At 35.3% G+C, this 15441-nt stretch overlaps 1 protein-coding gene and 1 pseudogene across 1 annotated transcript; both read left to right on the plus strand.

Moving 5' to 3' along the window:
* The first annotated feature begins 1548 nt into the window (after nucleotides 1-1548).
* LOC117912692 lies at nucleotides 1549-4329 on the plus strand (annotated as a pseudogene).
* A 3623-nt stretch (nucleotides 4330-7952) lies between these two features.
* LOC117912037 (coatomer subunit beta-1) lies at nucleotides 7953-15425 on the plus strand. Its single transcript, XM_034826462.1, has 6 exons — nucleotides 7953-8150; nucleotides 9569-11629; nucleotides 12646-13155; nucleotides 14315-14400; nucleotides 14748-14991; nucleotides 15060-15425. Exons 2-5 carry the CDS (start codon nucleotides 9584-9586, stop codon nucleotides 14950-14952), a joined length of 2847 nt encoding a protein of 948 aa, XP_034682353.1. The 5' UTR covers nucleotides 7953-8150; nucleotides 9569-9583; the 3' UTR covers nucleotides 14953-14991; nucleotides 15060-15425.
* Nucleotides 15426-15441: the final 16 nt, after the last annotated feature.

Consider the following 15441-nt stretch of genomic DNA (forward strand, 5'->3'; position numbering starts at 1 on the left):
AATTACTTATAAGAATAAAAATATGTTTAAATTTTTAAATATATAAAACAGTTTTCTGAATTTATTATGGATCATGTAAAAATTTTAAAATATATCTTTTGATAATATTTTTAAAAATATTTGAAAATTTTTAAAAACTAATTTTAAAAATATTTTTGAAAAAATATAAAATATTTAACAAAATTTTAAAACTAATTTTGAAAAATTGAATGATATTCCATCAAAGTGTTTGTTTAATTTTTTAAGAGTGTTTTCTAAATTTGTTAAATATTTAAATTTTAAAAAAAAAAATACTTTTTAAACTAAAAATATTATTAAATAGACTCTTGGTACGCAATATTTATATTCAATAAATAATTTATTGAAATGAATGAAAAGACCTTTGTGGACCCCCGTTTTGGGGTTAATTTTTGTAGGTGTTATTTTTGCTAGATGGAAGGTTTTTAGAAGGCAACGTGTCGCCTTAGGATTGGTTACTAGGAAATGACAACTTACTTGTTGGTGGAAGTGGGCATTTTCGAAGGATGCAATGAGAGAGTGACAGGTGTAGGGGAATATTCGGATACAGTTTTAAAGATTGTGAAGAGAGCTGCAAGCCGTTAGGGTGGAGTGGGGTTGATGGCTTGAGGTGGAAAATAGCTTGAGGAGGAAGAAAGCTTGGTGGAGAAAAAGAAACGAGCTGAGAAAAAAAATGGATGAGCTTTTATAGAGAAGCTGAGGATGAGAGGAGGTTTTCTTTTTCTGGGATTCAGGGGTTTTGAGTGAGAGTTGAGAAGATGTGTGATAGAAAAAGTGAACCAGCGGAGAGGGGATTTTAGCTTTAGTGAGGGCCATTCTAGAGAGAGTTAGAGAGGAGAAAGGGGTGTTTGGAACAGGAAAGACAAGAAGCAAAAGAGAGCAGTAAGGGAGGAGAAGCAAGAAATCAACTTGCCATCATTTTCCTTGTCTGGGTATGATTTCAACTTATTTTACATTTCCCGTTTTAGACTGTTCTCCTTTGTTTCTTGCTAGTTGTGGGTTCATCTTGGTGCTTGAAGGTGGACATATGATATTGTGCATATTTGTGAAATCTAAGACCGATTTTTATGCATTTTTTGTTGATTCTAATATGGTTGTTTTACTTTTGTTTATAAACAATTTGTGCATTTCTCTGTTCTGGAACGATTTGAATATGGATCCATCACTGAATCTGATTTTTAAAGATCATGGTCTTGTTTTCTTTTGATTACACCTATATCCAGCCCATCGACATTTATGGAATGGAGCTAGATTTAACTATGTTATTTCCGTTTGTGCATGCTCTGTTTCTATTTTTACTTTCTCCTCTGTTTTTGGTATATTTGGAGTGTCGAGCGTCACGTTTGGGCTGACCATTTTGGTTGGGTGCTTTTGAGAGAGTCTCATATGAGCCATTGAGCTAGTGAACAAAAGCATGAGAGATGTGGATAGCAGAGAATCTTCTTCCCAAGTGGGTAGTCAACAGATGTTAGGTTTACACAGGTTTGGATATAGGATTCAAGATTTCAGAGATGCTTGTGGGTTAAGAGGATGGATGAAGAAGGGAAGAAGTTCGGTTCTAAACGGAGGTTGAAGTAGATAGACTTCGGATTTCATTCAAATGATGTTGGGTCCTCTGGGTTTGCATTTAAGTTGAGGATACAGTCAAACCCACCCCATTGGTGAATGCTCAAAGGAACTTCAGAAGCTACCCATAAAGTTTTTTTTTATCCTAGTGGAAATATTGTTGCATAGTGTGGAATGATAGAGTCATGCTCCAATATCAAAGACATGATCAAATACAATGTGGTCAGAAAGCAGAGAAAAATTCAGAGTTAATGAAGTAACCTTGTAGCTACCCTAACCTCTACCTCTTACATGACTCTCTTATTTTTTCAATCCATATCTTCCATTACCTACTACCCCTGCTTGGGAAACCCGTTTTCAGATGCTACACCTCCCATGGTTTCTTCCTCCATTCCTTATTTTTCTTCATCCAAATACATGGTTTGTTGTTTGATGTACAGGGGTGATGTGGTGTCCAAGGATGTGAATACAAATGTAGCCACCATCCCCCCACCTTTGCATGGCCATCTTGGCACACGACACCCTTTCTATATGCATGGTGATGTTACTAGCCCTGAAGTCGGTGTACATGCCTATGCTCCTGCCTAAGTTAAGAAAACCATGGAAATAACTTATTATTCAAGTGGAAAAAATTTTGTTGTTGGAGGGAGAAGGAAACAACAGCGTCATAAGCCGCTATAGTGAATTACTCCAGAGAGTCAGGCAATCCCACCAAGTGTTGCAAGGCCAGGAACTCAGATTTCAGAGTTCATTTCAAGAATACTAGGGAGACTGCTCATGTCATTAGGAAGTTGCCTTTGGCTAAGGCCAAAAGGTATTTAGATGATGTTCTGGTCCACAAGCAAGCCATACATTTCACCCACTTCTGTAAAGGTGTTGGATGAACTGCTCAGGCCAAGAACATGCATTCAAATGGGCAAGGACACTGGCCTGTCAAATCTGCTAAATACATCATAGTTTTGCTTAAACATGCCGAGAGTAATGCTGATTTGAAAGGTCTGGATGTTGATTCACTCTACATATCTCACATCCAAGCGAACCAGGCACAAAAACAAAGGCGTCGCACATACCGTGCTCATGGAAGAATCAACCCATATATGTCATCCCCATGCCATATCAAGTTGATATCGTCCGAAAATGAGGAACCTATTAAAAAGGAGCCTGAAATTCAGTTGGCTACCAGCAAGTCTAAGAAGTCTCATGCAGTGCGCGATGGTGCATCTTCTTGAATGGCAGGTTGCTGATGAAGAGCTGAGAAAGCTGAAGAAAGAGGTGAAGAAAAAAGGTCTTCCTCTTCCAAGGATGGCCCCATAAAATCTCTCTTCCAAGAAAAAAACTAATGGTTTTGATGAGAGTCACACACCACCACCCTGAAGTCAAATAGATGAAGATATGAAAAGACATAATGAGCTTCTGGAAGTGATAAAGGGAACGTCATTAGCTGACATCAGTGCAATTGTTGCCAGGCGTCGGAAGGACTTCACAAAAGAATCCTTTGTACATCTTCACACAGTCACTTTGACACTCAAAGCGAGATTTGAAGGGCACCGCTTCGGCAATACTTTGAAATTGGGACTATGGACCACTGTACAGAGTCTATATTCAGGCAACAACAATGACAGAACCTTCCATTACAGCGATTGAACTAGAGTTGACTCTCTACTGGGCCTACTGATTCTAATATACCAAGCTCATAGCCTGGTTGCAAGAGAGAGTTATTTGATGCTAGTTCGAAAAAGAGGTCTCCACTGGATTTGCCTTCATTGCTTCTCCGTGGGAGGATAATTTTCTTTGGCATGCCATTGGTGCCCACTGATAGCAGTTGATTCTATTACCACACCCATATCTTCATCTTTCAATACCCATTAAACCCATTTCTCTCACTACTTTCCACCACCCATTCCACCATTCATCCCCCATTTGTTTATTTTCTATCTTCTCACGTACATGAAATCCATGTGCATGGCCACCTTCATCTCACCATTCTCCTAACCTTCATACCCCAACACACCCATCCCCATGCCCATCTAATCACTCCTCATCTGTCACACCCACTGTCAACAACTCATTCCACCACCATACCCATATTTCCATCTTTCAATACCCTATACACCCACTTCTCTCACTACCCCTCCCCTCATTCCACTACCAAACCAATTTTCCTCACTGCTTCTTCCACTTAAACTTCCTTCCATTCTCTCTCATACATATGCAGCCCGCATGCATGCTTATTCTCAATCTTGGCGTCTTCAACACTTGGTGGCTCTACGCTGAGAGATGGATAATGGTGGAGATTTCCGGGTTTTTATGTTGCAAACTAAGATTTCGACATGGCAGCAAGGAGAATCAAAGGAACACAGCAAAATGATGATATTGAAGATGGTCGAGGAGCTTTTAAAACCGCTGAAGGATCTAGAAATTCATATAATAAGATGTGTTTCAACAATAAAGATTTTGGCATAGATGTAGTCTGTGTTACTGAGCCCATCTTGTCATCTCTCAAGGGTCAATTGACGGAGGTATACCTGTCAGATTTTATTGCTAGAAGGCTCGAGGCAGAGGCTCTTGATGGCATGAATATATTTTCACCTGCACTAGAAGGATGCATATTAAAGTATCTGAGTTTTTCAAACGATGCTTTGGGTGAAGAGATTGGGTAATACTAAAGTGCATACAAGGTTTCTAACTGGCTTTTTGGAGAAATATAACCCTGAAAAGGTTTTGGATACTCCAATTACAGAGGAGTTGGCGCCCAGCACTCCCAGTGTAATATAACTGGGTATGGCTCCTACTCTGGGTTGAAAGCGTTGTCCCCATATTCATCTGAGGATGCCCATGGATTGCTAAAAGTTGTTATGAGAGACCTTGATCCTGTTATTTTCCTTGAAAATGAGTTGCTGTATGGTGAATCTTTCCTTGTCTCAGCAAAAGCTCTTGATTCCAGTTTTTGTCTCCCAATAGAGAAAGCCAAGATTGAGAGAGTTTGAAGAGATGTGACTATCACAACTTTCTCAAAAATGGTGGGCCTTGCACTCAAGGCCGCTGATATTCTTGCAAATAATGGAATTAGTGTTGAGAAATCTGCGTTCAATTAAGCTCCTGGATCCCATTCCTATGTAGCCATGCATGGCCAGCCTCATGTGTACATTTTCAAAGCCCACGTGTCTCTCTTCTTTACCTTAAAAATTGATTTTTGAAAATCCAATTTTCAAATAATTTAACTCACAACTTTTCTTTCTTCTCTAGTATTTAGGTTAATCAAAAATCTCATTTTCCAACTGCCATTTTCTTTCCCACAAGCATCATTTCACATTTTCCTTAATCTTTTTAAATGTTTTAAAATAAGCATGAATTTAATTCTGTAATTCCAAATGACGGAGTTCATAGAATTAATTAATGCAAAATAAAAGGGGCTTTGGTGGGAGGCCCAACTTCAATGAATGTTTTCTTAAAAAAATAAATTTGAGTGAAATGCAATATCTGTCATTGGTGGTTTCTTATCCTGTTTAGTGATGCATGTGACATATTTTATGCTCATTATTGTACACTAACCTCATTTTATGATAATGCATTTATTGTTTGCTGCTAAGGTACACATGCACTCTCTTTGACTATTTTCCATGCATATTTTGGCTTCCAGTGTATGATCATTTCGGTATCCATTGATTTCCTTACCAATTGTCATGTTTGTTTCATTTTATTTAATAGAAACTCTTTTTAAGGGTTTAGAGGGGTGTTACGGTTTTTACCGTACCTTTTCGATAAGTAACCTAATCCCCGAACCCAGATTTGGTTTTTCACAGATCATATTTTTCAAATAAGACATCACACTTAGGGTTTTATTTCTTATTTTGTTTTCCCTTTAAAAATAAAACAAAAATAAGTAACAACTTCAAGTCATTTTCTAAAAAATAAAAAGCGAGTTCGACATCGAGTGGAAACGCATGTGTAGAAATGCAGGGTCCACAACCTTATATTTGTAAATCTAACATTTTTTAATTTTTATCTTAAAAAATAATTTATTTTTGACATAAATATCCTCCAACATCTTGATTATTTTTACACATGTTTTAAGATAAAATATTATTTTTGAAAAAAAAAAAAAGAGGATATTTTCATCAAAACCTAATATTTTTTAGGGTGAAAAAAAGTAGAGAATTAAATTTACAAAACGATGATGATTTAAAGACCATTTGATAGTGATTTTTTAAGAAGTGTTTATAACAATTTTAATACTTAAAATTTTTTATCATTCAAGTGTTTAAAATGTTAAAAACACTTTTTAAAATCACTTTCAAACATTTTTTAATATTTTTATTTCTAATATTTCTAACACTTAAATGATAAAAAATTTCAAATATTAGAAATATTAAAAATGTTTTCTAAAATCACTATCAAATGAACTTTTAATCTCTTTTAATCAAACAACCATATATTCAAAGTGTTTTTAATAAAAGTGTTTCTAGAATAACAATCAATAAACTATTTATCCAACAAATATATAAGTAATTTTTAAGAGTATTTTTTTTTTATCTTTTTTCAAAAATACTTTTTATGCTATAAGTAGTTTTTAAAAATACCCTTATTGTAAAAATTTCTACTTCATAATAAACTTTAAGAAAATAATTCTAAATAAAAACTTAATTAAATGCATTGCTAAAGTGGTGTTTGTTTGTTTGTTTTTTTTTTTTTTTTGTTAAATAGAAAATATTAAAATATTTGATTTTTTTTTAATTCAACTAAACGTAACCGTCGATATCAATCTAAAGTGAATTTGTTATTAATAAGTTCAATTTACTTATATTGTTTAATATCAAAAAGTTATTTTAGTTGAATAAAAAAATCAAAATAAATATCATGTAAGATAAAATAAAATAAAAAACAATTTGCAAATAAATTCTTAATATTTTTCTATTAAAGAAGCTCTCAACTTATATTAATATCAACTTAGAGCTTTTATTATATATTATAGTAATATATTTTATTTGACTTAATTATAATTAAAAATATTTTTAATGAATGTAAGGAATGTTTGATAAAATTTAATATTTATTACTTAATAACTTAAGTTGATTTTAAGTTAAATTTTCGTAAATTAAAATTAAGGCAAATAAGGTCGAATAATAATGAAGGTTGTGGAATAACAAAAACAATCATGAAGGTAACAATAACAAATAAGAGTAAAAAAGTAAAATATAAATATAGACTTAAAAATAAGTTAATTGTTTTTATTTATTACTTAAAATTATTTTTAACTTTTTACTAATCATATTTAATTTATTTAAGTCATTTTAAACTATTAAATTAATTTATCAAATGCTCACAAAATCTATAAAAAGTTGTTGTAAAATAAAAAATAAAAATATATATAGAAAGACTAATTTTATTTATGACCTTTTAATTTGGAAGTGAGATTGCTATAAAGGGGTCGTTTCCGAACCTTCAGATGGATTTGGATTCAGCCTGCTCAAAAAGCCTTAGCCCAGCAAGCCAGAACCCGGGAGCAGTGTATGTGGTCCTCAAAATAGTAGCAACCCGGCATACAACTGAATAAAACTGCAATAACCAGTGGATGATTTGTTCAATACAGAGGATGTGGAATAACAAAAGAAATCATGAAAGTAACAAGAACAAATAAGAATAAAAAGATAAAATATAGATGTAAACTTAACAAAAAGTTAATCGTTTTTACTTATTACTTAAAATTGTTAAGTCATTTTAAACTATTAAGTTGATTTATCAAACACGCCTTAAATCTATAAAAATGTGTTGTAAAATAAAAAATATAAAAAAAAATATATAGAAAGATTAATTTTATTTAACCTTTTAATTTGGAAGTGAGATTGCTATAAATGGTTGTTTGGAGAATGGTAAACATATAAAAAGGAATTGAATTTCTTTATTTGATTATTGTAAAAAGTATGATAAAAAATTAAATATAAATAAAAATTATATTTTTCATTATTTTTTCCCTACAACGGAGCCCAAATTCCTTCAGATTTGGTGGTGTTTGTTTTTTTTATTTTTTGTTGAAAATCATTTAGTTTTAGAATTTAGATTGTTTGTTTTTTTACTTTTTCATGACTTATTATAAATTTTTTACTAAATAGAAAAAGTCAAAATATGTGACTTTTTCTAAATAGAAAAAATAACATAATGATTTTTTTTACTTTTTAATACTTAATAAAAATAAAATACTACAAAAACAAACAACCTAATATTTAATACTATTAAGTATTAAAGTTCTATTTAAAATTAAATAAAAAAACAAACACCTTCAATTTCCAAATTTCCATGTCAACAACAAACACAAAATTATAAGGGTTTTTTTCCTCTCGATTCCAATAAAGCCCATGTCCAAAGACGGCCTCAAACCATTTTCAACATATTTTCGTGGTCTCTCCCCGAACGGAGCCCCAAGTCTCAACCCGAGATCTGAGAGCAGTTCCTCGCTCTCTTTTCCTCCGTTTTCCCCCAACAAACGGCATTTTTCCCTTGCGTTTCCTTGTAATCTCTGTTTGGAGGACTCAGAATCTGTTTTTCTCTAGAATTCTGGTTCCGATCTGGTATGGTTTATCTCTTGCTCTCTAGATTCTCGAAGCAAAGTTACCGTTTTTCGTTCCTCTATTCTTTTTCCAGATCTCTCAGATCTAGTAGATTGATGATTTTAAATTCTGTTTGGTTGCTGGGAAAACAATGAGGAAAGTGGCGGAAAATGGAACGTTGAATCTGGTGTTCCATTTGTGGCGGGGTTTGGTTCAGTTGATAGGAGGCTTTTTATAGTGAAAACCTAGGATTCGACTCCTTAGTTTGTTTTATTTTTGTGCATTTTTTTTCCTCAGGATCCGAACTAGAGAATTAATGTTGTTTCTCCGTGTGGTGCGAATTTCGATTAGTGATCTGATCTGTGAGAATTTCGTTGGTGCATCGGAAGCAGATCCTCCAAAATGGAGAAATCTTGTTTCTTTTCTTTTCGTACTGGACGAGGGGACCTAATTGAGCGCTACTGCACTTCGAGTGGTCACTCTAATCTGCAGTGAATAGATTGTGGTTTTCGATTTTTATGCTTGATCTGAATTTAGGGAAATGACTGTGGTATCAGGAATTGTAGGATCCAACACCTTGCTTTTTCTTTATTTTCATGCGCCCCCTTCGCACCAATTCAATTTCAGTTATTCATAAGATCTCTGAGAAATTCAGTGCTGCATCAGAAGAAAACCCTTCAAAAGGGAAAACTATTTTTTCTTTTCCTCTCCTACTATATATGAGAAATCTAATCGAGCATTAATATAGTTGGAGCTGTTACACGTAGCTGAGGTTCTTTTCTTATTGGATCTATGCCTGATCTGATTTCGAGATATTTACTGTGTTATGAGAATAAACAAATAAAAAATTGTGAAAGCAAAGGATTCAACATTTTAATTTTTTTTTTCAGTTTCCTGCATTTTTTTCTCTCTGGAACCAAAAAGGGATAACTAATGTATTGATTAGTCTGAGCTAAAGTTGTTGTTTGTCTGATTCTAGTTTTATCGTTGATCTGATTGCTCATTGCCGAATTGAAGTTCTTAGATTCTGATTTTGGATTTTCATGGTTGATCTGAATGTAGAGAAATCAACTGTGTAAGTAGAAAAAAGAAAATCAAAAGTGCAGAAATGATAAGATTCAACACTTCAATTTGTTCTATTTTCCTCCATTTTCTCAGGAACCTAACAGAGAACTAATGTATCAGATTATTCTGAGTCCAAGTTGTTAAATATGTGGCACAGATATCAATTGTTGATCTTATATGTGAGATCATTGCTTCATTAGAAAAAAACCACCTCTAAAATGGGAAACTCTTGTTTCTTTTCTTTTCATACTATTCTTTAGAAATGTAATTGGCATTAATGTGCTTTAACTGGTTACTTTAAGCTGAAGTTGTTAGATTTTGGTTTTGGTTTTTTGCACTTGATCTAAACATAGGGAAATTGACTGTGTTATCAGAAAAACAAACAAAAAATGGAGAAATCTTGTAGTCTGCTCATCTACTTTGACAAAGGGACCCCTGCTATTGCAAATGAGATAAAGGAAGCGCTTGAAGGCAATGATGATTATGCAAAGATTGAAGCCATGAAAAAGGCAATCATGCTTTTGTTGAATGGTGAAACCTTACCTCAGCTTTTCATCACTATAGTTCGATATGTATTGCCATCTGAAGATCACACAGTCCAGAAACTGTTACTTCTTTATTTGGAGATTATTGAGAAAACTGATGCAAAAGGTAAGGTTATGCCCGAAATGATTTTGATTTGCCAGAATCTGAGGAATAATCTTCAGCACCCCAACGAGTACATCCGTGGTGTAACATTAAGGTTTCTTTGCCGATTGAATGAGGCTGAGATAATTGAGCCTTTGATCCCTTCTGTTTTGCAAAATTTGGAGCATCGACATCCATTTATTAGGAGAAATGCAATTCTTGCTGTAATGTCAATTTATAAGCTTCCACAAGGTGAGCAGCTTTTGGTTGATGCACCTGAAATGATTGAAAAGGTTCTTTCTACGGAGCAGGATCCATCAGCAAAAAGGAACGCATTTCTTATGCTTTTCACTTGTGCCCAGGATCGTGCTATTAATTATTTACTAACCCATGTTGATAGGGTTCCAGAATGGGGAGAATTGCTTCAGATGGTTGTGTTGGAATTGATCCGAAAAGTCTGCAGAACCAACCGGGGAGAGAAGGGAAAGTACATAAAGATCATTATATCTTTATTGAATGCCCCTTCAACAGCTGTTATTTATGAATGTGCTGGAACTCTTGTTTCTTTGTCCTCTGCTCCTACGGCAATTAGAGCTGCAGCCAACACCTATTGTCAGCTTCTTCTCTCTCAGAGTGATAACAATGTGAAACTTATTGTACTTGATCGCCTTAATGAACTCAAGTCTTCTCATAGAGAAATTATGGTTGACATGATAATGGATGTGCTCAGGGCACTTTCAAGTCCAAACCTTGACATTAGAAGGAAGACACTTGATATTGTGCTTGAGTTGATAACTCCACGGAACATCAATGAGGTTGTTCTTACCTTAAAGAAGGAAGTTGTGAAGACTCAGAGTGGAGAGCTTGAGAAGAATGGGGAGTATCGGCAAATGCTCATCCAAGCAATTCATTCTTGTGCAATTAAGTTTCCTGAAGTGGCAAGCACAGTGGTTCATCTGTTGATGGATTTCTTGGGAGACAGCAATGTGGCTTCAGCTATCGATGTGGTTGTTTTTGTGCGAGAGATAATTGAGACCAACCCAAAACTTAGGGTCTCAATAATAACTAGGCTGTTGGACACTTTCTACCAGATCCGAGCTGCACGTGTTTGCTCATGTGCTCTTTGGATCATTGGAGAGTATTGTCTCTCACTCTCTGAGGTTGAGAATGGTATTACAACCATTAAACAGTGTCTTGGGGACTTACCTTTCTTCTCTGTCTCTGAAGAAGGGGAAGCTTCTGATTCTTCAAAGAAGGTTCAGCAAGTGAATGCCACTACTGTTTCTTCCAGAAGACCGGCTGTCCTTGCTGATGGGACTTATGCCACCCAGAGTGCCGCCTCTGAAACTGCTTTCTCACCTCCTACCGTTGTTCAAGGATCCTTGTCTTCTGGGAATTTGAGATCCCTTCTTCTCACTGGTGACTTTTTTCTGGGGGCAGTTGTGGCCTGCACACTGACAAAGCTTGTTCTGCGATTGGAAGAGGTTCAGCCATCAAAAGCTGAAGTTAACAAAGTATCTAGCCAAGCATTATTGATCATGGTCTCAATGCTGCAATTAGGGCAATCTTCAGTTCTTCCTCACCCAATTGATAATGATTCTTATGATAGGATTGTTCTCTGTATAAGATTGCTTTGCAATACTGGTGATGATATCAGGAAGATATGGCTGCAGTCTTGCCGCCAGAGTTATGTTAAAATGCTGGCAGACAAACAGTTAAGGGAAACAGAGGAGATAAAAGCAAAGGCTCTGATCTCTTATGCCCAGCCAGATGACCTCATTGACTTTTACCATTTAAAGAGCAGGAAGGTAAGAAAACTGTGCATTTGTTTCCTATCATATCTTCAGAAATTTAATAAGATGATATTCATTTATGAAATAAGTTGCTTCATATCTCTATTTAACTCTTAGGTATGATTATTTAAGGCAGTTGCTCAAAGGTTTCCCATAAAACCCCCCTTGAAGTTTCATCCCAGCTTCGGGAATGCGTATGTGTTTATTTATTTGTTTATTTGCCTACATGTTGAACCTGGAACATCCCCATCCCCACCCTTTACTCCTTTCCCACCTGAGCTAGGCATCAGGGGAATGTTTTTCCATCTAGGATCAAGTTTACCGGCAAATATGACCATTAGACATCAAGTTGTGATCTGTTATTTGTGAAAGCTTGTTGGAGATATTGGTCTTTAATTTTTATTGTTCTTCTCTCTGGATCAGCTGATAACGATAGGAGTTATTCTAGCAATGCATCTTATTTTATGCCATAATAGTGTACACATGTTTAATTGCATAACCTGTTATAACCTATGGTACTTACCACTAGGTTAGGATACTTTTATGCTAACTGTTTCTGTTCATTATGTGAGAATTACCACGTGTTCATGCTATTGTTTTTGCTGTTCAAAGCAGCTAAATAAATTGTTCCAGTGAGTTGGGAGGGCAATCCTTGTCCTAGTCGTTTCTTGCTTTTCGGAGTTGCCCTAGCATTTACTTTAAAAAATGGATCTGGATTCATATATAGGGGTGGATGATATTTGTATTTATTTCCTGAGCTTGTGAGTAAAATTTATCAGGCTTCCATTCAAAGTATAAAGTTTCACAAGTTAGACCTTTTAATATTGTGTACTCCTACTTACCAAATGATTATGTGCTCTTAATAATTTTATTTTGTGTTTTTCTGTACGAAATGTAAATTTTTCTTGGAAAAGTATTTATATTTTTCTTCTATTTATTTTCCTTTATCTTTGAGGTCAAGGTTTTGGTTTTTCATAGATGTGTGTGATTTAAATCTGCACTTAGTTTCCCTAACTAGCTTCGACTTCCAGGGCATGAGTCAGCTGGAGTTGGAGGATGAAGTCCAAGATGATTTAAAACGTGCAACTGGAGAGTTCATCAAGGATGGGGATGATGCAAATAAGCTAAACCGCATTCTTCAACTCACTGGATTTAGTGACCCTGTATATGCAGAAGCATATGTGACAGTTCATCATTATGATATTGTCCTTGATGTTACTGTTATCAATCGAACAAAGGAGACCCTCCAGAATCTGTGCTTGGAATTGGCCACTATGGGTGATCTTAAACTTGTTGATCGTCCGCAAAACTATACTCTAGCTCCTGAATCAAGCAAGCAAATAAAGGCCAATATTAAGGTGTCTTCAACTGAAACTGGTGTCATATTTGGGAACATTGTTTATGAGACTTCAAACGTGCATGAGCGAATGGTTGTTGTCCTCAATGACATTCACATTGACATCATGGACTACATATCTCCTGCTGTTTGTACTGATGTGGCCTTCAGAACTATGTGGGCAGAGTTTGAATGGGAAAACAAGGTAAATCTAGCTGTCCTTATATGATTTTCCCAAATGGTAACATCTGATCTAATGGGTACTTGAATCTTTTTGTTTATACCTTACATAGTTATTTTTTGTGTGATTGAGATTACTTAATTCCAAGGTCCAAGGTTGATTGTTAGTAGAATCAAGTTGAGATTTTCTTGAGAATTGGTGAAGAGCCTTTTGTTTTGCTGCTGGATTTGAGAATTAAGACTAGTATTCATCTACTTATCTTTGTCTCTCTCCCTCTCTCTATTCTTTTATAGTATATCCATTTCCATGATTGCTTTCCCTAATTCAAAATTTATGATATGTTTTTACGAAAAACTATTTTCTTGCCCAAATTTCACTTATTTTCAATCTATCACATACTCTAACCCTAGAAACCTAAGCTCTTTATTTTTTATTTTTCCATGGAATCCTATACTATAGGTTCTTTAGACAACTTGGACTTAATTATGCTGGAATATTATTTACAATTCCCTTTGCTTATAGAACATCTACTGTAAAATGGTTGAAGAAAAATTGATATCTCTAAAAACATGATGCATGGTTGTGCACTCTATTGGTTTCATGAAGAGAGAAGGGGCTGTCTGAAGTACTGATGGAGCCAGAAAGTCTTGAGTCTATGGCTAACTGCTGAAATCCTTAAATAAATTATTGATCTTTCTTATTCATTAGTTGAGTTTTCATGGAGAAAAAAGGCTGTAAATCTTTTTTTCTTTGAATCTTAATTCCATGATGTTTGTTAGATTGCTTTTAAAGTAGCTCCGTAAATTGTTATGCAGCAGATAGCTGTTCTTTTGATCAAGAAAGGGACTTTCCCTAGTTTCTAGTTTTTCCGCAGTTTCCTTTCCTTGAAATATTTTTTTATTTGTTGTTCTCTTTTGCTAATGGTGGGGCAGTAGCTGGCATATTTTATAGTTAGCTTCCCAAGTAGGACATGAGAGCTTGGATTTGCTCCTCCAATAACTGAGCTAAATCCAACTTTCTTTCCTAATTTTTCTCGTTCTTGCTGCTACTTGGCCTGTAAGAAGCTCCTTTTATTTTCCTCCAATTGTCTGCAATGTTCCCCTGTTTGAGTTGCCATCGTTTTTCACTAGTGTTTGGATGGTAATTTGGATCTCAATGTTTAAGTGAATGTTCTGCATTGCAGGTTGCTGTCAACACAGTAATACAGAATGAGAAGGAATTTCTTGAGCACATTATCAAATCAACCAACATGAAGTGCCTCACTGCCTCGTAAGCTACTTCTCTCTCTCTCTCTCTCTCTCTCTCTCTCTCTCTCTCTTTCTGTTTGTGTGTTAATACATGTTGACAACATGCCAATGTTCAGAAAAATATGGTCTTATTCTTGAAATGCGTCCAAACAAAGTTCCCACTACTGCCTAGATTCCACTGGGGAAGTGTCTGCTTCCAAAATAGTGTGGTTTGCTATGTTGATAACTACTATAATAAAGAAGAAAGAAAAGAGAAAATAGTGATTCCGGGGGTGAAATTCGTGGCCAAACACATCACTGCTTCTTCCTTGTCTTACCTAATGCAACCCATTCATTTTTCATTCTCCTTGTTGGCTGGTTGGGTTTCAGGTCAGCACTGGATGGTGATTGTGGATTCTTGGCTGCTAACCTCTATGCAAAGAGCGTGTTTGGGGAGGATGCCTTGGTAAACATAAGCATTGAGAAACAGGCAGATGGGAAACTGAGTGGGTACATCAGGATAAGGAGCAAGACCCAGGGGATTGCTCTCAGTCTTGGGGACAAGATCACTCTCAAGCAGAAGGGAGGCAGTTGATGCGGTCCAGAATATTATTAATGTTCTCCAATCAAACAGGTACTGCTTACTCTTCTATACTGCCAATGCAATTGTTTTCCTGTTTCATAAAACTTTGATTTTTGCAGGTGCTTGCCTCCCAATTCTGAGGATTGGATCTGGCATTTTTTGTTGTTCCCTTTTGGGTCGGTACGGAAATAGTTGTAATCGGGAAGCAAGATTATTTCATTTTGGAGCTACAAATCTAATGCGGAAGAAAAGGTTGCTGAACAATAAGGGCTTTCTCTCATCATGTCATGCCTTGTTGAAACATAGTTTTTCTCTGATTCTTTTACAACTTTTGATTGTAGTTAGTTTTTAGTGTGATGGCTTGTTCGAACCCTTTCTATAGTTTTAAACCTTTGCCCACCTGTTTTGGAGGTTACATCTTTGTTTGGTTCATTACCAAACAAGACATTTATGTTAGATAATTTTAAACATTTTTCCTTTCTCTATTTTCCGTCCCACGAG

This window comes from Vitis riparia, chromosome 4 (genome assembly GCF_004353265.1).
Source record: "Vitis riparia cultivar Riparia Gloire de Montpellier isolate 1030 chromosome 4, EGFV_Vit.rip_1.0, whole genome shotgun sequence".
Lineage (NCBI taxonomy): Eukaryota > Viridiplantae > Streptophyta > Magnoliopsida > Vitales > Vitaceae > Vitis > Vitis riparia.

Coding starts and splice junctions, on each gene's coding strand:
- LOC117912037 (XM_034826462.1), top strand. CDS start 9,584: ATGGAGAAATCTTGTAGTCTGCTCATCTACTTTGACAAAGGGACCCCT. Junction 11,630..12,645: donor ACCATTTAAAGAGCAGGAAG/GTAAGAAAACTG, acceptor TTCGACTTCCAG/GGCATGAGTCAGCTGGAGTT. Junction 14,401..14,747: donor ATGAAGTGCCTCACTGCCTC/GTAAGCTACTTC, acceptor GTTGGGTTTCAG/GTCAGCACTGGATGGTGATT.